This window comes from Passer montanus, unplaced genomic scaffold (assembly GCF_014805655.1).
Source record: "Passer montanus isolate IOZ18808 unplaced genomic scaffold, ASM1480565v1 scaffold7, whole genome shotgun sequence".
Classification (NCBI taxonomy): domain Eukaryota; kingdom Metazoa; phylum Chordata; class Aves; order Passeriformes; family Passeridae; genus Passer; species Passer montanus.
In genome coordinates this window covers 15,982,605-16,004,936 of record NW_024372147.1, presented here as the reverse complement: position 1 = coordinate 16,004,936, position 22,332 = coordinate 15,982,605, and the positions used below count along the sequence as shown (strand labels likewise).

Here is a 22,332-nt window from a genome sequence, read left to right as displayed (position 1 = left end):
CCTGCAAAAGTGACATGAGTTTAGCAAGACAGAGGTGGAAATCTTTCTGCCAGCACCCTGACAGAAAAGGGCTTTCTCCATTTGCCTGTTGGAATAAATATTTATTCATTTAACAGAGTACTTCGGAGTGGAGTGACTCTCCTTGTCTAGACGTAATGAATAACTATAAAAATGAATTCAGAACTGTTTGAAAGCAGGGAACATCTGTGGCCGGCTGCAGCTCAGGGATTCAGGAAAAAAGCATTCTTTATTGAGCTGGATGTAGCAAAATCTTGATTGTTTCCTCACATGTTATCCACAAGCTATAAGTGGTTTGCCTGTGGCAGTGTTTCTTTTGGGGAGGGGGATTTTTATGTGTTTTGGAGTGGCATTTTTTTGGTTTTGTAACACAGCATCTGTGTGCTTCTTTGTGATTGCCTGTGCTTAGCAATGTTTCCACTCCACTAAAAGTCTATGCATTATTCACTCATTAATGTTTTATTTATTTATTACTCTTGAGGCACAGCATTAGGGGCTTTGCATTTACGGCATACTGAGTGACAGCTAAGGCAACCCTACAACTATTTCTTGCCTGCCAACAGTTGCCCCACAGATAAAGCACAGGCTGAACTCCCATGGATTTACACTAGATTAATTCTGGTCTTCTTATTTCCATCACTTTTCCACTGGCACAGCTCCAGCCTTTTGAAAAACTCCTCATTATTCACATTAGTGTAAAAAAATTAAGAACATGTCTAAAAGACTGACAAATTCAGGCTCCAGGAGGCTTGGCCAGGACAGCTAATCCCAACATCCAGGACCCTTCACAGAGAACACAGTGTCAGCAGCCTCCTCTTATTTAAATCAAAATAGCTCCCATTTGAATTACACTCCTAGAAGAGTCTTTCTTGTTTTCCGAAAGGAAAACAGGTATTCCTCAGATAACTGGATTCCAAATCAGTTGTGTCTGTAGCATTAAAATGAGCACATGAAAAATGAGCAGTGAATAGTTAATCAACATCTTGTGTAGGTTGGGGAGCATCAGTATCCTGGCACTATCTCCTTGGGTTATGGCAGCCCTGCTTGCATGGATCCCCAAAGCTGCCTCCACTCAAGATTTGTCCCACCAAAACACGTCAGAGATGAAGTAACCCCTGGGTAAGGACACTGCTCACCCATCTTACAAGGTGTGTGTGCCTGGGTGAGGGAAGGATCTCAGTCTGCTTCTGAGCAGTGACAGCTGGAATTCTGGGAGCTTTGTGAACAAGGTCTTTCCTCATCTTTTCATTAGTTATTTTTCCTGCTCCACCTGTAGGTCAGTTTGGCGATTGCACCGTTTCAGTGTGGACCAGTTTGTTTTCCATAACCAGATGACTGATGGTAAAATATGATCCCTGAACATGGTCAGTGTTAATGCTTTCACTGAGGCAAGATCCTGTGTCACCGTGAACAGGTAGTTTTCCTTGGTTTCAACATTTGTTTAACAGTAACAATGTAAAGTAACCAAATTAATTACATAGTTAATGACTTTCTTAAACAGATGTGGGCTCTCACCCATCTGTTTTTTCTTTTTGGTTTATGATCAGTCAATAGTTCTGATATGATTTTGGCATGCAAAGTCCAGAGTTTTACCCTGGAAACTTGGCTCCATTTGACCTTGTATCCCTGTCTTCAATAATTATGTATTCCGTATGTCACAAAACACAGTATGGCAGCCCCACCAAAGCCACAGTTAAAGTTCACATTAACGGTGCAATAAAAATATTACTGTAACTCAAAAGCACATCAGCATCTTAGTGTTCCTTTGTTCTGTGTCAGCATCTTTACTAACAGCTGTGACCATTATTTTCTATTTCTTTTTTTTTAATATTTAAATTTTAAACCCTCTGATTTTAGCTAAAGACTAAAGGGACAAAGTCAAACTCTTCCTGCATACTGAGAATTGAGCTGATGGGCAATTACTCTTGAGCAGCCTGAGCTTACTTTTCATATAATTGTACTGAACACTATCAAAACAGTTATTCCTGTAACTCCTTATGACTGAGTAGGAGAGATGGGGAAACATATTCATAGACAACAGTTCCCAGACCTGTTGGATGGGAAAGAAACCTGGGAAAAATGACCCTAACTGGTATATAATCCTACATACCAGGTGGAATATAGTCTGGTTCTAACACCAACACTGTAATGCTCTTTGTAAGCAGAATCTGGAGTTTGCAAGGGAGTCCATGGGGTGTGTGTGCAGGGACAGCCAGCCAAAAAGTAAATGATGCAGAAAATACAAGAGTGGCTTCACTTTTAGAACTCTTGCAAAGGTGGAATACTCTTAGTTTTATCTGATTTCTCGTTCCTGCTCTCTGTAAAGTCCAGTTTAACTGCAAAGCAAAGGATGTTTTTATTTATAGTCATGTACACCCTGAAAGTCCTGGGGTTAAGTGGTCTGCAGTTTGTGTGGGCACAGAGTAAAGTTAAATGCATTATAAACCAGAAGTTGTAAAACTCACATTTCAGGCCTATTGTAATTATTTGCAAAAAAACCTGTTGTTCTGCAATAATTGAACTCTGCATTATCATGAAACTCTTAAATTAAAGGGCTATTTGACTGGGGGAGAATAAAGATCAGATCTGTAACTGAGACTGTATTTACTCAGAATTCACCCGGGATATCCAGAATTATCGGGATATCCAAGCAACATTTTAAGGTTTTGCAGCAGGCATTTTACGCTTCATTCTTGCAGCTAAGGATTGTCTTTCTTGCAGCTAAGGAATCTTAAGTACCTACTTTTTCAGGCCATAACAGTGTGTTTGAGGAATACTTTGACAATTTTTCATTCTGTGACTAGAAGTGCGACATTCTGGCTGTTCTGAAGGATAGAGGAATTTACTCAAGAACTGATAAGGTTGGCACTAGTTTGTCTTTATATTTTCACAGCTGGAAACATTGCCTTGATTGAACAGTGTGGGCGTTTCCAAATGTAGTTCAGTCAGGCATTTTTTTTCTTCCCAAGCTATTTAGTGCTCACAACTTCAGTCTGCTATAGTTGTGTGTACTAAAATCACCCCTGAAGTCCTAATCAGATCAGTTGGGTTCACTGTGAGAGCCACAAGCAACATGGTGTGAAATGCATCTGCAGAAAGAGTGCATTATCTTGTATACTGTGAGAGTTTACGTATGGTGACACCAGAAAATGTACAGAATGCTATGAATTTCTATTCAGCTTAATATTTTTAGAAAAGTCTCTGAAGAACTTTCAGCCAATATTTCTTATCTCTGTTGCCAGGGTAAAGTGCTTTTAAAAAGTTCCAGAGATGAGTAAATTTTTTGCAGAGAGTTCGGGTTAGATACTGATCTCATGTAGTATATAACCTGTGTGACTTTACAATTGCTGTGTGTTAAATACAAATCACAGCCTAGTGGAAAGCAAGGCATATGGAGGATTCATGGGATTATTTTAACATTTGTTCTCAGGGATATACTGTGCTATATACCCTATATACCACAAAATGCCTCCCCCACTTACCATTTGCATCCTTGGTCTCTATGCACTCATCTCAAAAAATATGTAAATAGACACACACAAACGGAGTGTTCTGAATTAAGTATAGCCATTTGATAGCATAGCTTTGTCAGCCAGGACTATGCATATATATGCTTCCAAAATTCATTTGGAGGAATGTTGTCCTACAATTGAAATATCCTTCTTTGCAGGATGATGTCCTGATGTTCTCCAACATGAGACGTGCTGTCCAACACAAGATTCCCTGCTACTGAAGGATTTCTAGAGAGCATGTGGTGTTTCTGAGAGGTAGCTATGAAGAATATCTGCAGAAAAGTACAGAAAATAAGAATAGTGTTTCTTCCCAGAATGAGACTAGAAGGCAAATCTCCACTAGAGAATGAAGTGTACCCTTCAAATGCAGGTAGATGAGGACATACATCTAAGGAGACTAAAAGTATGAAATAGTACTTCTGTTGGTTGTACTTAATAAATACAGAATGATATTTTCCATACTGTACCACAAGTATGGTAAAACAACCTAGCTGCTAAAGGACAGAAACAAAATCATGCATAGCCTTTGTAACTGGGTTTTGCAGACAATACTCTTGCATGAGCTGAAAGATGTTTCGATTCACATGTAGCTTAAGTTTTCCCTGTTGGTAACACAGCTGAAGAGACTCATGTGTTTTGTTTAGTCCATCATCTGTTTAAAATATCCTATATTTGGAAATGTGTTTCTGATTTAGCCATGGACATGTTAGAATATAAATAACTCAGCATTTTTTTCTTATTTTAAAGCTACCACATTTGATCTGTTGATGCTTTTTAGATGTCCAAAAAGCACAAATGCAATTGAACTTAATATTCTTGCACTTCTGCTTCAGTTCTGGTGGTTTCTGGGGTGGGATTTTTGTGTTTATGGTGGTTTGGGGGGGTTTTGTTAGTATACAATTGTTTGGCCTTGTTGGCAGTGGGTTTTTCCCTGTGAATACCAAGTTCTTATGGAGCCATAGTTTATTGTATAAATTTCCACTGGCCTTTCAGATTCATGGATCATTATACTTTGCAGCAGTATGTTTTTTTACATTGAGTTAGACTAGACCCTTTTGTTGATAACATACTCCTTCAATGCAATTATATACTGAAAGGCCAGGTGTCTATTTAGTGTAGGTATGCACTAGAAAAATATGAATCCCAGATGATTAACTGAGGAACTTTGCCTCTTACAACCATACTAACTTTTACTCTATCTTTTTTTCACAGTCACTTAAACTCATTTAACTTTATTAACTTCTTCCATGTTTAGTTTTACTATATGTTCAACTTCTACTACAGGCACTAAAGATGAGATACATGAAGAACCATTGTAAAAGAACAATTAAGGTAAAAGAACTGGGTTTTTTTCTATAGTGGGTAGTGTAGTGTCTTGTGGATAAAGAATAAAAATATTCTGGCTATCATCACACCTGGTATGTATTCATTGCAGAGAACATATCTTTATTTTAATATAGCAGAGCAAAAAATCATCCCCATTTATTAATCTGATGTACACTAAATAGCTTTGCATTTGTTACACAGATGATAAATATTTTGCAGATAAACTTATAAACACTTCCACATTTTATAGATTTATGCTGTACACAGTCATCCTACACAGAGCATGCCCTTTCACAAATATACAGACAGCTTTCCTCAGAGGACTTAATCAAAACACTTGGTCAAACATTTTGGAAGCTGGCAATCTGACACTGATGAGGATACTGAAAAGATGAGTTCACAATTGTACCAGCTGGACTTGAAATGAAAAATTCAGAACTCCAAAAGAGAGAATTTATCAAGGCACACACATGCAAACATATATATACAATAGTGATGACTGTAACCTGCTTTCCAGGCACAAACAGCAGTAAAGAAAACAAAGAAGGAAAGAAACAGAGAGGTCAGGACCATTGCCAAGATCTTGATGTAGATCTGAAGTCAAATTCCCATGTTCAAATTTAACATGGGAAAAATTCAACTTTAAAGTAGCTTGTTACCCGTATATACAATATGTACATGTTACCTTGCATTGAGAAATGGAGATTGTCAGAAATGGTAATGATTTTCTTGACAGCACATGGCCACTGACATACCTGTGTGTTTGTACACTGAAGACTGTTTGAAAAATAGTACAGCCAGAGCAGCTGGAAATTTGAATGGAAGTTTAGAAGCAGAAACTGGGAACAGAAAATAACTGCAAAAAACTAGGAAAGAATACATGTTTTCCTTCTGTTGCTTAGCATTGAAAAATACTAACAGGTTTAAGATCAGTAACCTGACAATGCCAATAAACTGCAGTGAAAGAAAAAATGAACAAGTTTTTAAGGAAATCAATACCCTTACAAGAGCAATAAGTTGCAGTGAAGACCAAGCACTCTACTCTCTGTACCTCATCCTTGACACCTTAATTCTGTATATATGTCTGTATATATGCAATGGAAACTGACCACTTTACTCTACTCTCTGTACCTCATCCTTGACACCTTAATTCTGTATATATGTCATTACACTGCAATGGAAACTGACCACTTAAAAAAATCTCATTTTATACAGAAAATTCCTACATATATTTAAGGCCAAGCATGACATACAATTTAGTTGTCACAATGTTGTGCAGCTGAAGGTAATACAACATTTTTTTAAAGTTTAATTGGGGTTTTTAATACAATATTCTGTAGAAAATGATTAAAAGAAGTTGCCAGTTTATTCACTTAGCATTGGTATTGAAATTCTTTTAATGTTTGTGAAGCACTACATTCATAGGAAAAACCAGGCTAAAATTATTCTTCCTAAAAAAAGGGCTGGAAAAATACATTTCTCTCACAATAGCAATTCCAGCATGGCAGTATACACAGTCACATACCTCCTATTTTTGAAAGACAAAGCTCCTGACTCTAAAAAATACCTTCACTATTGTTAGTATGCAACAGGGATCAGATTACACATACAAAGCTTGTGACACCTAACACTTTGTAGGATCCTAAACCACTTGGGGGACAAAAAATGCAGGCAGACACTAGCAGCTTGGGGCATTTTTAAAATTCTTATACATGAGTTAGCTTTCCTGCAGTGCTAATTTCATGCCTGCTCTCAGTTTTTGTTGCAAATGTCATATTGGCCTTTCATTTAATTAGTGAGTCACTAAAGGAATCAGTCTCCTTATTAGGACGATTGGTAGCAGGAAGGAAGAGGAAAGTGCTAAAAGGTTTGTCCAAAGGAGATGATGGGAGGTTGTGTTTAAGTATGTCTTCAAATATTCTCCTTTTTCTTCCAAGCCATTGATTTTAATCTATGTTTACTCATTTCCATATAAACAGTAGTACTATCTACTGCTGCTGTAGATTTGAAGACAATTTTCTACTTAAAACTGCCTGTTTGTGATCATAATTAGAAACTATATTCTATGGTTTCATTCATTGCATATGTTTACCCCTTGGAAAGGTCTCCTCCTTTCCAAAATAACTATAATGTAAGCCTTGCTACTCTTTCTTAGCCGCTTCCCAAAGGTTTCGTAAGCACTGGTATTTAGTTTATCAACTCATGAGAGACATGGGGATAAAAAAGAATAGCAAACTGCTTGGGTCGGTTGGTTTCTTTGTTTTAATCTTATTATAGAGCTGGCTTTCCTATAGCAAGCATACGTTCTTTCCTGTGAAAGGAATATGCCCTTTCTTCTGCTTTCTTACTTCTGTAGCATGAGTGCATGTCCCCTTCAGAGGAAGAACACTACAGAGAGTGAACATCCTGAAAAGACCAAAGAAGAAATGTAGCAGATGCCAGAGCTTTTGGAAGAGCTCTTTCCACTGTCACTGGTCTGTGGGTATGTGGTGCTATTTTCACCCTGGATTGGCTTAATTTATATTATCCATTACTTTATATGGCACTAATTACTGTAGAAGATCTTCATGGGTGTTAATCATTAATTGAAAAACACCCTGGCAATGGCTCTGTTTCAGGCTGGTCAAAAATTGCTGATAAGAATAGTAGCAGATAATTCTTTAACCACATCACTAGAACAACAGCAGCCATATATGCAGAAACAATGAAAAACATACAATACAGAAAATCACAGACATTTTCTCATACATTACACAGAAATTAGCATGTTGATATCCCCATGGACCATTTTGAAGGCCTTTTGGTTGAATAAGACAAAATTCATAGCTTTTAGGAGTTTATGTATCTGAGAGTGCTGTGTCTCCGAGTCACTGGAACATCAGTGCCTTTGCATGATGTGCTGTTTTGCTGTTTGGCACAGTGTGATGGGGCAGAAGGGTGGCTTGGGCAGATGGGGAAGGCAACAGCTAAGTCAAAGCTCATTTTTCAGACCACTTTAGGTCTCCAATGACTGGAAGCTAATGGCCAGCTGAGATGACTCTTGGTATCCCAACAATTTTGCGCATAAGTAAGTAAAGGTTTCTGCACAAGGAATGGAGCAGGATGTTATTTGTGTTCAAAGCATAATGCACAATGAAGAAAGTAACACTGTCACAGAGAAAGAAATGAGAACATGGTTTGTAAGTTTAATATTCATCTGTGTTATAGAGGTGAGTGTGTCCATATGTATGTATCCTCACTCACATATGTGCTCACTTCTAACTGTGTACTATTTCTTTACAATATACAATATTATATAGCTTCAAGCTAGGATTTGAAGAAAACATATGAAAAAATAAAAATAATTGAAGCCTATTTCTTGAACTATTACTCTTCATTGTTTACATTTAATTTGATTCCGCTTCATTATTTTTCCCAACCCTCTTCTTTTTAACTGGGTAAGAAAGACCCATGTAAGATTCACAAAATATTTTTGTCACATAGCTAGTGGGGAATGGGCATACATATGATCATACAAGGCAGACATTAAGAGGACAGAAGACATGACATAGATAAGAATACATGCAGAATTGTACAGGAGAAGTGCTAGCTGACAACTCTAGCGCTTGACAACAAATGAAACTGGAACAACACATATGACACTGGGCTCTTGCAGAGTACTCTACTTGCAACGAGCTGTGAGTGCTGTCCTTTAGCATTAAAGCAGCTTCAGCTTGATTGGTTGTGATTGCTTGTGAAAACGGAATGGCAAGTGGTAGATGTCCAAAATTAGAAAGTAGAAAGCTAAACTGAAAACCAGATCCTTAGGATCCAAGAGAAATGAACTTAGGTGGTTAGCTGTGGAGAGAGTGCTGAAAGTGCCTGCCAGCTCTTTTTCTCTCTCACTTTCTCTCTCGCTTGTGGGCTGGTATGTCTGGCTACAACTCAAATGTGTTGATGGCCAGAGTAGGGGCAAGGTCTCTACAAATCATCTTGGTTTTATGTGTCATTAAAATGTATATTCATGAGTACCCTGGGTGGAAAGAACAGTACTTTCATGTCAGGTCATCCTCACCCAAATGCTCCTGTTAAGTAATCTCCAATCTTTGGTTATCAGACTGTACTAGGGAGAAGTAAGCAACATGTTCTAGACCTTTGTCAAAGAGAATAGATATTTTGCCCTAGAAAACACTGTACTTTTCCCTAAGTGTTTTGGTCCTATTAAATGTAACTCGTGTGTATATTGTGGGAGGAGACTGCTGAAAATTACTGCTTTATTCATTTTGAGTTCCACAGGATGTATTCAAAGGCCCAGAACTCTATGTTATAGGCCAGCATCTTTGGCCTATATATAATTTAAAAAATGTTTAATAAGAAAAGTAAATAAATCAGACTCAATTAATATTTTTTCTGTTTTTCTATAAAACAATGTTATACAGCTAGAGTGGGACTAAATGTTGAAGGGCTCTTCCTTTGCAGGAAGAAATAGGAAATTGACTTCTACCAAAAAAAAAAAAAAAAAAAAAAAGAGCAGTTAATGATAGTGATTCTAAATATATTTTGCAGCACTTGTTGAAATTATTAGAAGAAAGCAAATGAAGATGATAGCAGCACATGGACTGGTTGTAGATTATGTGAGGTTAAATGAAGGTAAGAGAGATCTGCAAGTAGCATTATAAGTTGATGATTTCCATTTAATTCATGTTTTGAACTGAGTTCAAGATTTTCTGGCTAACATGTCTTTTCTAATTCCACATCATTGCCTGAACCATGTATTACCTTGAAAGTACAAGCAAAAGTCTGTATTTTCATGCTGTGTTTTCTCAACTAGCAGCATTTGAAAGTACTAATGCAGGCAAATACATAATATTTTACAGTAAGTTTAATGGACAACAAGGCAGGAAATATAGAAAAGCAGCCTCTCAGATGTGTTTTCTTCTGGAATATGATTACTGAACATGTGTTTTCTTTCAAAACAGCAGAGGAAGTGGAGTATTTCTGTTTTTACTTCTTGTGTCTTTGACCCCCTGAGTGCAAAGATTCATTTTTTAATGTTGTGATTGAAATTTCAATTGCATTTCCAGGCTATTAAACAGGAAACATGGCTTGTAGGTTGTATTAGCATGATATCATCTTGTTTAGGTAAAGAGGTGCAACTGGATGTAAACATCTTTCTCTGACTAATGAAGATTAATTTAAAACTCAGAATAGGGAAGAGAGCTAAAGCCTAGCACACAGAGGTTGTCCATATGAGGGACTGAGGACTATATTACTTTGCTGAGAATTGGTATCCACCATTGTGCCTCAAGAGCAGTTACACAAAGATAAGGATCCACAGTGGTAGAAAGAAGACAAAAAGAATACAGAATATAATTTCCTCCAAATGGTGCTGAGCTAGGTGCACAGGCAAGAAGATTCCCTCAAATCAGGAGGTCAACAGGGACTATTCTGAGAGGACAGCTCTCCTTGTATTAGGTCAGCCTTCTCAATAGGCAGGTAAATGTGGATTCTGGCTGTCTCAAAAGGTGAGATTCACACACAGAAGGACTTCTAAGGCTGTTTTACATATTTTTTTAAAAAAAGTTATAACCAAAATGCAAAAGATATGTAAAACTTCCTACTGAACATTACTGGGAAGTCAGAAGCAAGTGAGAGAGTTTTAATTTTCTTTAAGGCTGGTCCCCTAGCAAGAAAAGTAATTTGGGTTGGAATGAATGGAATGGCAGGAAGAGAAAGCAAGCAGAGCTTACGTTAGCAATCTTAACTTTGACCCATATTCCTGTGATAAAAGAGGAGCAGACTACTGGAACCATCAGGAAGGAGGGCTAACTCTTTTTCATCAGTGTCCAGCTTTTGTATTACACAGCTCTGTCAGGGAAGGGGTTAAATCAAGCTGAGAGGAAGAAGGTTTCCCAGTAGGTCTTTAATTACCAATCCTGTGGAGTCCTCCACTGTGAACACCTATTCCTAGTTCCCTTTCTCTGAGCCTGTACTGAACAACCAAGGCAGGGATTGCCAAATGTTGCAGCACATGCTTCCAAGCAGCAGGGTGCTAGCATGGACATAACCAAGCTGGTCAAAGAGTACTAACAGGATGAATAAGTTGCTTTAAAGAAATTAGAGTCTGCTAAGTCAAGTTCTACCATTAGACAACCTGTAAGGAGTAAAACTAATTCAAATAAAATTTCTATGCCAAAAATGGAAACATGTGGTCTCCTTCGTGGACAGTTTCTAAATTTCAAAATATTTGACTGTTATGGTTAACAGCATTCTAAATGCTGTGAGTCACATGTTTTCAGGGGTCATTGTGCTTTTTGTCATTGCTACTGTTGGGATGAGCTTTTCAGCTGCACAGAAAATTCCTAGATGTTATATCCTCCTTCAGGGATATAGACTGAGAGGGATTTCTAGTTAGCAGTCAGTCAGTTTTGCGACCAAAACACACAAATAAGCAGTTTTGATTTCATAGGTTTGATAACTGTAATACACAAAAAATATCAATTTTGCTTCTGTCTGGTGTATTAGGAATCTAGCCATGCCACTAAGCAATTCTTTGTGTAACATATAAGCAAATAGACATAGAAAGAAAGTGCAGATCCTTCTGTTCAATATTTATTACCTGTGATTGTTTTGGAGACTGCAAGAAAAGATGCAGTTACTGAAGACCAGTCATATTAACTTTGCTTATAATGTAAGTAATATTTGTGTCCAGATCTCCATAGATTTCGGTTCCAGTTGGTGGATTTCACCTATCTCACGAAGTTATTTATAGCGTGAAATTGCATTCACTTTTTTGTCTTTAAGAGATAAAGCTTTACTATGCTAAAAAAAAATGATTGAATATTCAAACAACTTTGGTGTTGGCTTGCACACTAGCTCAAATCTGTTGAGCCAGCTAGCTTGCCATCTGGGAAAATTCTAACTTTAGGTTTTGTTTCATATGTTGGAATTGTTCTTGGTTTTTTTCTTTGTTCATCTCTTTCATTTACTTATTCTCCCAATTCCTATCCACTATTCTTTTTTCTTTTTTCTACCTTAGAACATTATAATCCTGGACCATGTCCATTTTTAAAAATCTCTGCTAATTCCTGTTGTTGCTACATTTCATTACATCCAGACTTAATCACAGACCTATGATATAGTCAGGATTTATGATAAGACCAGCACTGATAATTGACATATGTGTAATGAGATTTTAGAGTGCTAAACTTGAATGATAGACCTCAAAAGCTGAGTATTATTTTTCTGTGACCCATTTCCTTCAAGCTGGTCAGAAGGTATGAAGTGCTGCATCTGAGTGTTATGGGAATTACATGCAGAGATGGACAGAATATACTACTGCAAGAGGACAGTGCATAGCAACACAAAGCAATATTTTACCAGTTGTTGGTGTTTACTCCAAGTATGTACAGAGGCTTCAGATTTCAAAGTAACTTGTGCAGTATGTGCAAGGAGTTGAACATGTGCTACTAATGAATTGCACAGAGAAAAAGGGCTCAAATATACTAGTAATTGTAGAAAACAGCCTTAAAATAATATTAAGGCTATGATTTGTGGAAAAAAGGCCACTGGTGCAAAACTAAGGCCAGAATTTTTTCTAGACCTTAGTGAAAAATAGTTCATCATTTATTAGCATAGTTTAGAAATTTAAGAGACATGTCTAAGTCAGATTTAAACATAAAATATTTAATCTCAAATATCTTCATCTTAACACTCCAAAATAAACACACTCACTATTTTTTTTAAATTACCAACATCAAAATAATGCCCCTTAGTTTTCCATATTCAAGCTTTTTAAATTCTGCCAATTTTCTCATTTCATAGGTGAAAAGAGCATCTTGGGCTAACATCTTTTGTGCTACAATGTGTAGCAGAGGCATTTGTTAGTAACTGAAAATGTCACTTCTAGAATCAGTAGATTAAACAGTGAACTATAAATATGTTGAATGGTCTTCTTACATAGAGCTTTACTGATTCTTTTAATATGACAAAGATGATGACTGATAAAGACTGCAGTGCCACATATTACTACCTAAATCCAAGTTCACATCTAAGAGCAAGAGAAAAATAAATGAAAAAAAAGGTCTAGCTTAAAATATGATGAACTTATTTGAAAGCTTAGTTGCTTGGCAATGATTCATCTACCTAATAAATGCTGTCAGACATAATTAGAAAAAAATACTGAATAAAATTTTCCATATGTTTATAGCAAATTTGTTATTTCACACTTGAAACTGCAGATAGTTAATCAGCAGATACAAGTTGTCTTAGCTCCACTGAAAGCAATGCCAGTTTTTGTCATCAGAGGATCTGTCTCTTTTCTTTGATTATTTTATAAATGTATCTGTATTAAATTTGTAATGCTGATGTTTTAAAGAAATCCCGTAACTTTTTGCATAGCATTAGGACTGATGGGGAATTTTCCAGTAATCAGAACAATCCACAGCATAGAAGGACTGTATTTACTAACATTTGCTTTCCATCTATGCACTTGGTCTAATAAAAGCATTACTATTCCCTGCAGCCTTGCCATGGCTTATTTCTTAGTGGCTTTTCAAACAGACATTTGAAAATATTAAGTGGTCAGGCATTTCTGGAACTCTTAAAAATTGGCCGAGAAAATGGTTATATTAAGAAGTGTAGAAACTATGAAAAGAATTAAGGTCTTTAGATATATAAATTCCAAATAAACCTCTGAAATTATAATTCTTATAGTCCAATGGCCTGATTCTTCCTTTACTCTTACTAACAACAGCAAAACTATTTGCATTCATTCATTCCTTGAATAAGACGAATTCACTGTTTTAAATGGAAAAAAAAAATCCAGATGCCACAAATGAGAATAAAATAAGAGTTTTCTTGTTTTTCCTGTTTATTATTTTTCTGGAGCATCAGCAGCAAAAAGTGAAAATGTTAATTTTTTAATTCTCTCTGCTGCATACCTATATGGATTTTTAAATTCCCTGCAGTAGCTGTTGCCTTCTCCTCAGTCAGTATGGGGTGTAGTTGGTAATCTTTGCTTAGATTGAATCTGCCTAAAAAAGTATCCCAAGGAAGAGTCATTGCCACGAGTTTTTATCACTTAAGCACAGCTGCAGAAGGTCACTGTTCACAGTGCAGATGCAATCAGTTGAGTTTCCTGACAAATGTTGCATGCATTGATACATTAACATTCCCCACATCAATACTGCCAAGTAATTGACTTGCACGTCTGTACTTTTACTAAAGCTCACAATGCCATGGCCAAATTTAGCATGGGTTTTTTAAATAATCTGACTGCTTTCATTTTAAATATCTAATTATCAGTATGGTTTTTACTTTCCTGGATATGTCATCAAAACTCTTTTAAGAGGTAGCTTTGCACTTCAAAGTGAAATGGTTTTGAATAACAAAATATGCAAGCAAATAAAAGTAAAATTTAAAAATTTCATGCAGAGGTTGTTAAATCTCTGCTACTCCAAAGTATCTTTTGAGTTTGATTTCTGACATTTGAGCACTCTAATGTGTGTTGAGAATCTGAAGCCTTTGCACCATCAGTCAGGAGAATGACATTTGTACAAAGAACGAAATAAATAGTGAAATTTTTTTTCCAGTTACATCAACACCTGGGTTCTTGTATCAGGAAGCCGAAGTCCTACCAGACCTCCACATACTAGCACAGTAGAAGCAAGGAGAATAGGGATTGCTTTGGTGATACCAACAAGGGAACCGAATATTAGGTTTCCAAGTACAGCTGCAGCTTTGCATAGTGCATTCAGAAAGCCAAAGCCTGTTGCCCTAGAAGAGAAAACAGAAGAAAGTTAAAATACAGGTGAAAGAGTAACACATTTGAGACACATCCTCAGTGCAAATAAATCAGTACAGTCCCAATAGCTTATACAAAATTTATGCCAATAAAGATTTTGTGCTCATATTCTGTGCTGTTATTTAAAATAAGAAATTAAAGCTCAGCTGCTACAGTATTTCACAAGGCAATTCATTTTTCTGCCTCAGGGTTTAAAATGTGAAATGAATGACTGAACAGGTGAGTTTGCACCTCTAGAGTTGAACATGGAACTTGCAAATGGAAATTCAGTAAGACTTAAAAGGCTAGATTAGGAGAGCAGACATGTCAAGTAGCTCCCAAAGGAGAACTGCTTTGTCATCTGTGTGACGATTCTTAATTGGAATTAAAGGATGATCATCTTAGGGTACTGAATTAAAATTGAGTTTCTTACAGGTGGTACACATGTCAAAACAGTGCTTTTTCAAAGGCTAATGAGACTTCCAATATTAATGAATGTTCATCTCTTAGAGGTGAAGAAGATAGAGTATATAAAAATCTGTTGGGTGAAAGAAATAACTGAGAAACTTTGGACAAAAGGAAAAGGAAACAGACTGCCAACAGAAAGTATGACACCAGTAATCAGGTGGAGTCTTGCATTACAGCAATGTAATTTTAGTAGTCTGCAGTATTTTTATTATTTTGTAACTCTTGGATATATGTCTGATGCAAACTGCCATAATTTACATTGTGTTTTGACATGACTGTATGATTCATTGATGCAGGAATAAGCTTGCCCTACCAGAAGTTTCCTAACAAAGATATCTGTATAATGGTAGAATCTGTAACATTTCTCAGCTCTCTTGGAAGTTCAAAAAAATAGTTCTGATTTTCAGAACAAAATATTTCTTGCTTGCACTGTAATTAAAAGCCCTAGTCTATACAATAAGAATTAAGAGAAATGCTAGTGATCTAAGTGACTTTAAAGGCTCTAGTTATTCTACTGAAGCACCTGTGAGAGAAAGGAAGAGCTCTTATGCTCAGATCTAGACTGAGATCCTGGAAAGTTTGAAAAACTTCTACTGGAGCTACTAAAGAGGAGCCAAGAGAACCAAAAGTAAGAAGTAAGAACACTTGACCCCAGCTAAGAGCAAGGATGTTCTCAATGCTCTTTGCAGAACAGATTTTTGTTTTTGAAAACTGCAAACAATTATATCAAGGCATGAGAGATCCTCTGTCTGAAGCAACTGATTGACCTTCCCACAGCCCAGAGTGCCAGAGTTCACCTCCTCTGCTCTTTGGCAAATCTCAATAGTGTAGATCAGTTAGACCTGTTGGTGTCATGCTTCCAAGCTGTTTGCTAGGGGAGTGGTAAAAGCTTTGGTCTAGGAGAGGTGACCAGGATAGAGGGGCTTTCTGCACTGTCCATGCCCTGTGTGGGATACTGTGCTTCAGAATAATACCAATCCTGGTATATCTCAGGACCCTTCATCAAAAGAATGATGACTAGGTCTAAATCCTTGTACATTTCTAAAATACTGTGGTTCGCTCTAAGAAACATAATCCTAGTTAACCCACAAAGTCAACTCCACATTCTGAACAAGATTCAGAATGTGTAATTTTTAAATAATGGTGCCTTTCCTTTCAAATTCTTAAATAAATAATTTAAAAGAATGTCTGCAGAACAGAATTAAGACATGTAACATACTAATTAATGCCCCTTCAAACAGTTTTTTTCCCCATTACATTAAACATTTCTTTTCCATTGTTGCAGACCAAAGTCAGTTCCCTTACATAAAGTATTATAAAAGTAAATCAGAAGAGTTCATAGTGTTCTAGTATCAGCTTTGTGTATTGTATGCTTTTTCTGAATCTGGGACAAAACAGAAATTACTTTTTTTTTAATGGGTGATTATATATTTATGTATTATTAGTTTGGCAATATGCCTCTTGCACCCCCCCCCAGCAATATTTTAATCTCTGAAATGTCTGATATTTAGCAAAGAAATTACTGGTTTGTCTGAAGTAAGCACAATTCCTCTTTGTGTAAAGCATGGCACCCATCCAGACAGTGCATGACACTAAGTATTGGCAGTATCTAAAGAAAAAGAGACAGGTAATTTCTACATCAGAGTAGAAACTATCAAAAAAATCTGTGGGAAAAAACAAGTAGAAGAGACCTACATGTGTCTGTCTCTCACGTGTTCAAAGTCCTTATTTACTTGTTTTATATATATTTGATTGAACCTGCAGTACTTTTACAAAATACATAGTGCTAAGGAAACCTAAACATGCACATCTTGGACATAACAATTTTGAAAATGACAGGTTCTGCCCTCCGGCAGCCAGGACCCCTGAGGGCTGCCAGAGAGCACATTGCTGAGAGCAGCAGATGAGGAAACTTGGAGAAGTGTTGTGTTTGGAAATTTCTGACAGAGAAACATTTTCAGCAGCTCCTTGAAAATCCCATTTTCAGAGGAGAAATGATCAAGTTAAAAAATGCCTATCCTAAGCACGACCTTTGGAGGAATGGGTCTGAAGGAGGAGCATGAGCTACACTGAAGGGAGAAGAGAAGAGTGTCCTACTGGGATCAATTTCCATAGCCTAAGAGAAAAAAAGTAAATGTCTAGCATGGAAATATTTGTGCTCCAGGGATATATAAAGTCCAAAATATCTGGAGGAATATGACCCAGGATGGGTTGCAGCTACTGAGAGGGAAGGAGCCCCAGACTGACAGATCTTGTAGGGTTCACAAAACCACAGAGTGTGTAAGGTTAAAAGGGGCCACAGTGAGTCACCTGGTCCAACCTCAAAGCTCAAACAGAGTAATTTTAAACCAGCAGGTCTGCCCCAACCTGCACTGATTATTCTTCCTGAGATGCAGGACCCTGCATTTGCCTTTGTTGCATTTCAAATGGCTCTTCTTTGCCCATATCTCCAGCCTGTCAAGGTCCTTCTGAAGAGCTGCACAAAGCATGCAGGCAGGAGATTCTTGAAGAAAGGGTTTATTAAAATAGATTGTATTGCAAGCAGGTGGAAAGAGGTTAAAGACAACACAGCTGGACTGGAAAACCAAGTTTATGTGATAGGATAACAAGAGATTGCAGCTATTCTGAAGAACTCAAGGGAAGAAGGAAAGGAAAAGAGTAGAATGGTTCTAATGTCAGCCTCATTTATGCACAAAAAGTACTTCTAAAGTTATGGTGGTGACTGGTTGTGATCAGAATCTGCACATAAATATGATTTTCTTGGTTGTCAATGCTGATGTAAAATCAAACTTAACTCCAAATAACAGTAACAGAAAAAAACCAAACACAGAGAAACTAGATGCCTAGTCATCAACAGCCTCAGTATATTCAGAGATACCAGAACTCCCCAAAGAATACACAGATCCAGCTAAAAAAAATTCAGATAGATACAGGCACATAATCTTTGGAAAAACAATAGCACGAAACATATGGGGATGTTTTACTTATGTTTAGTGTTGTTTTATACTACCTTATAAAGAAAGGTAAGCTGTTACACAGATGTTGGCTGCTTATATCAACTAGTTATGACAGTGGTCTGAATACAATTTTCTGAGCAATTTGAACCATTTCTTTTCATGTTCTGATTTCTACAGATGCCACTGTTCTTTAGATCTATTCTTGATTATATACCTACCATCACTGTATCAGATTCTAAAGTAATTTTATAATACATACAATATCTCTTCTGCCTGAACAAAATTAAGGCAATTTTTTTGCGCCTAAAAACCAGTTCTGTTTGTAAAATGGACTTACAGAATTTTGCTTATTGTAAGGGGTTTTTATTAGTCTAATCCCATTAGTGTTATCAAAACATAAAAAAATAAAACTAAGAAAAAGTAAGCTCATTTTATTGCCCTTAGCTGTCCTGATAATTAAAAAATGAACAACCCAGAAGAAGTTCAATCTTTTAATCTTTAAGCAGATTTCAGGCATGTCCTTTTGCCTAAAATAAGCACGTAATTGGCATGAACAATAAGATTTTAACAGGCTTAAGTAAATTGTTGTTATGACCTGTACCTGAAAAGCACTGTTTAATCTTATATCTTCACACCCTTCAATTTTAATACTGTGTTTGAATGTGTTTTTACTTACACTCAGAACAAAGTGTCAAACCATTATGGAGCTCTAGGGATAGCAAATTCAGACTGCTTGCTTTTTTAAAACATCCTTCTTAGAACAGTTTGTGATTAAAACTCTTTAAAATCTGTATTAATTCATGCTTTTATAATTAATTCTCCTGGATCTAGGGAAATAAAAATCCTGGAAATAAATATACTGGAGATAAATATGCTGCAAATCACACACGTGTATGACTATAGTCTCTTGCAGCATTAGTACAGTCTCTGTTACAGTGTTTGAGGAAAGTGCAAGAGTGTCAGCAAATGATTAAAATTATGTGATGTATCATCTTAGCATGATGAACAAATTAAGTGAAAAATTCTAAGGGAATAGGACCATCTATGTATACAACCATTTTCTTAGTGTTGATCAATAATTGGGCAACCTTTTGCAGAAAAATGTCATATTGACTTCATGAGCAATCCTCATTACTGGTCAAGGGAGACCAGTCATAAGTAGCAAGAATCCTTTGTCAAGCTAGAGAATTCACTTATGTATTTCAGGCACATCAGTAAGACAATGCTGGTTAATCAATTTAGGATTGTCTTAAAAAAAACCCCAGATACAGAATTTAGTGTTGATAGGAGAAAAATACTAATGTCTTTTATAAAAATGTCAGCATGAAGAGAAAGCTCAATGTTACTGAAAAGGAATTTTCCCCAATGTGATTTTACTTTTGCTGTTGAGAAAGCTGTGGCAAAGAAAAATGCTTATCTTCCTTTCATCCAAGGTCCACATAAAATGGCAAGAGTCCAAACAGTTAAAAATAGAGGGATTATCCAAGCCTTTAGACTAAAAGAGCTTGTTTCCTGATTGCCACATATGTTCCTTCTTAGACCAGGTGCTTGTATTCCTACATAAAATACTTCAGATCCACCTTTCCACTGCTAATAAAAACTTCCTGTGGCAGAGCGCTAGTAAATGTGTAGCACAAATATTTGTTATCTTTCTTGCCAGAGCAATTTACAAAAACAGCAAGTTACAACAAAATGTTGTTAGGATTAATAATATGTAAAGCATTAAAACAGAGTATCCAAATGTTCTATGGACAATTTTCTATGTCAGATACTTTTATATTCTCTTAAAAAGTTAATACAGAACTACATATCATGTAGTTCATGGCTTGATCAATTATAGTGCTGTGTGTGCAAGTAAAACCGTGGAATTTGCCTTCCTTCCTTGGACTAGTGCAAAAGGTATAGGTGTGGCAGGTCATGCCTTAAAAACTTTAAAATTTTAGCAAAATGCAGTTGAACTATATCCACAGGATGAGAGTAGAAAATAGCTGTCAGGGAATCTACTCTAAGTCAATTACTGCTATTATGACTCAAAAGAATAGAAAGTTTCTCTTATCCACACCAATACAAACTTGGAGATACTGTGAGAATAATATTTGTTGCTGTGGGCATAGATCCTAAAGGTTCAAAAAGATGTTAAAAAATTAAAAATTATGAACAGAAGATAGACTTATTTCTTAATTATGGCCAAACCCTTACAAAGTTTTTTCAGAGGCATTAAAAAAAGGCAAAACAGGATGACTTAATTTTGTAGCTCACCTTGAATTCTAAGTATTCCTGGACAAGATTCAAACCCAGATCTATGGCAGCCATAGAAAAACGATGAATTGCTGGTGATCTGATGCAGTCTGATTTATTCTCTATGTGGGAGATGATCTATTTCTATTCCACTTTCTATTTAGGTTTTAGTTATTTGTTGTATCATCTCCCTGATGAGAATTCTGGCTTATAATGCTGGTGCTTCCCAAGTCCACAAGAAGACACCACTTATGTGAAAGTAAAAATTGCCTTTTAAAGTGATAAAAATGTCCTAAAGTTCCTTCTTCAGAGAACTTAAGCTTTCTTCCATCCATATTTATATTACAGGCAGAGCTGAGGAACTGTGCAGTGTTATTGCAGGCCCCTTGGGCACACACATTACAACGCAAACTGTAATTACCTCATCACACAATATTTTTTTTCCACATCGCTCTGCCAATGCAGAGAACAAAGAGGGCTTGAGGGTAAAATATAGATGTAGTGAAGAAAATTTCGTTTCCCTCATCTGATAGAGGAGTTGGAAGATGCACTGGGGACTGTAACATGGGAAAACAGTTTCATGGTTAAGAGAGTGAAGTGCTGTCAGAAGAAAGGATAAAATCCCTACTCCTGTTGCACAATTTGCATATGATGCAAGCAAGTCACACAAAGCTAACGAAATGGTCTTTAAGCATACATTTCATATTTTCTAGGTGCTCAGCTTAGCACCTGCAGGTTTATGTTGTTGGAGTGCTAGGCACCTATAGGTGTACTGAAGTTACACTTCCAGCCCATTCCTCCTTCTAAAATGCTCAGTGACTGGAATTTTGGGTGTCACACACTCCAGCCTACAGATTTCCTCTCCTGATGGATAGCAGAGTCCATTAAGAATATAAGGTAAAGGACAAGAGAAGAGACAAGAAATAAAATAAAACTTCTTTACATTCTTGAGTTGTATAAATTTACTTGTTGGAAATCACTAGTTTATATCTAGCTATCATGAGTGTCTTCTAAAATTTGTGTATTGAAAAGTTAAAGAAATGGTAGAATATTATCAAAATATTATTAATTACTTCACATGTATAATCTAGAAGACAGAAACCTACTTATGACCAACATTAGTAACATTATTTTCCATTTGAACATTACTTCATCATCTACCTGAGAACCATTTGAAATCTATAGGTCCTCTAATATCTATTACAGCAGTTGTACAAACCAGCTGAGGTTTCATGAAGAACACAAAAGCAAAAGCTAACCTAAAATAGCATAAAATTTGGCCGTACTCATCAAGAAAGTAGGACAAACTATGTAGTTACCTCGATTTGCGGGATCAGTAAACTAAAATGTTAATATGTAGATGAGTCTGAATTTATACAGAATCCAAATCTGTCAAGATTTTGAAGCAAGCATAGCTGATAAAGAATAAACTGAAATGTGTGCCCTGTATCACATAGACTGCACCTTACCAAACTGTTCACCACACTCCTACCTGGCCAAAAGCCAGAATGATCCCTAAGCGCCTCGAGTACGATTTATGAAACACCTTTCGTATTGTACTGCACAACAGCAGCAAAGCCCCTGCAGTTCAGCAACTGGCTGGTCTCCAAGAGGAGGAAGAGGAGGGGCTACCAGTCCAGCCTCTTGTGCATGGTAGCATGAACTGGCCTTTAAGCCCAACCTCCAGCTACCCTTTGCTGCACATTTGTGGTCATTTCACTGATAGGCTGTAAGAAAATAGTATTAAACACTGAGGGAGTGAGCAAAGATTTTATGCTTAGATTCCCTTTACAGGAGAATTTGGAAGCCAGTTTCAGGACCAGATTCAGTCTGGAATTTGTTTGCTTTTGCTTTGTAGCAAAAGAGATCATCTTAAGTATGAAGGATTTCATATGCAAAAACAGATCAGGAAGCTTCATGTCCCACATATGCCAAGAAAGGTTGTTCAGCCCTACAGTTACTATCAGAAGCTGGAAATTCCCAGCAAACTGTGCCATCTGTGCCTGGTTATGGAGATCACAGGATTCTGAGAAGGAAACCCAGGAGTATG

At 36.7% G+C, this 22,332-nt stretch overlaps 1 protein-coding gene across 2 annotated transcripts in view; it reads right to left on the bottom strand.

Moving 5' to 3' along the window:
* Positions 1-4,953: 4,953 nt before the first annotated feature.
* SV2C (synaptic vesicle glycoprotein 2C) overlaps positions 4,954-22,332 on the bottom strand; it is a 113,533-nt gene continuing 96,154 nt past the window's right edge. Inside the window, exons 13-14 of one of the 2 annotated variants that reach the window (XM_039729935.1) lie at positions 5,988-14,612; positions 4,954-5,907 (exon numbers count right to left, since the gene is read on the bottom strand). In XM_039729935.1, the coding sequence (XP_039585869.1) occupies positions 14,429-14,612 (184 nt within the window). In that variant the 3' untranslated portion in view covers positions 4,954-5,907; positions 5,988-14,428. Of the gene's footprint in view, positions 5,922-5,987; positions 14,613-22,332 lie in introns of both variants that reach the window. The other variant, XM_039729934.1, reaches the window with a different exon arrangement.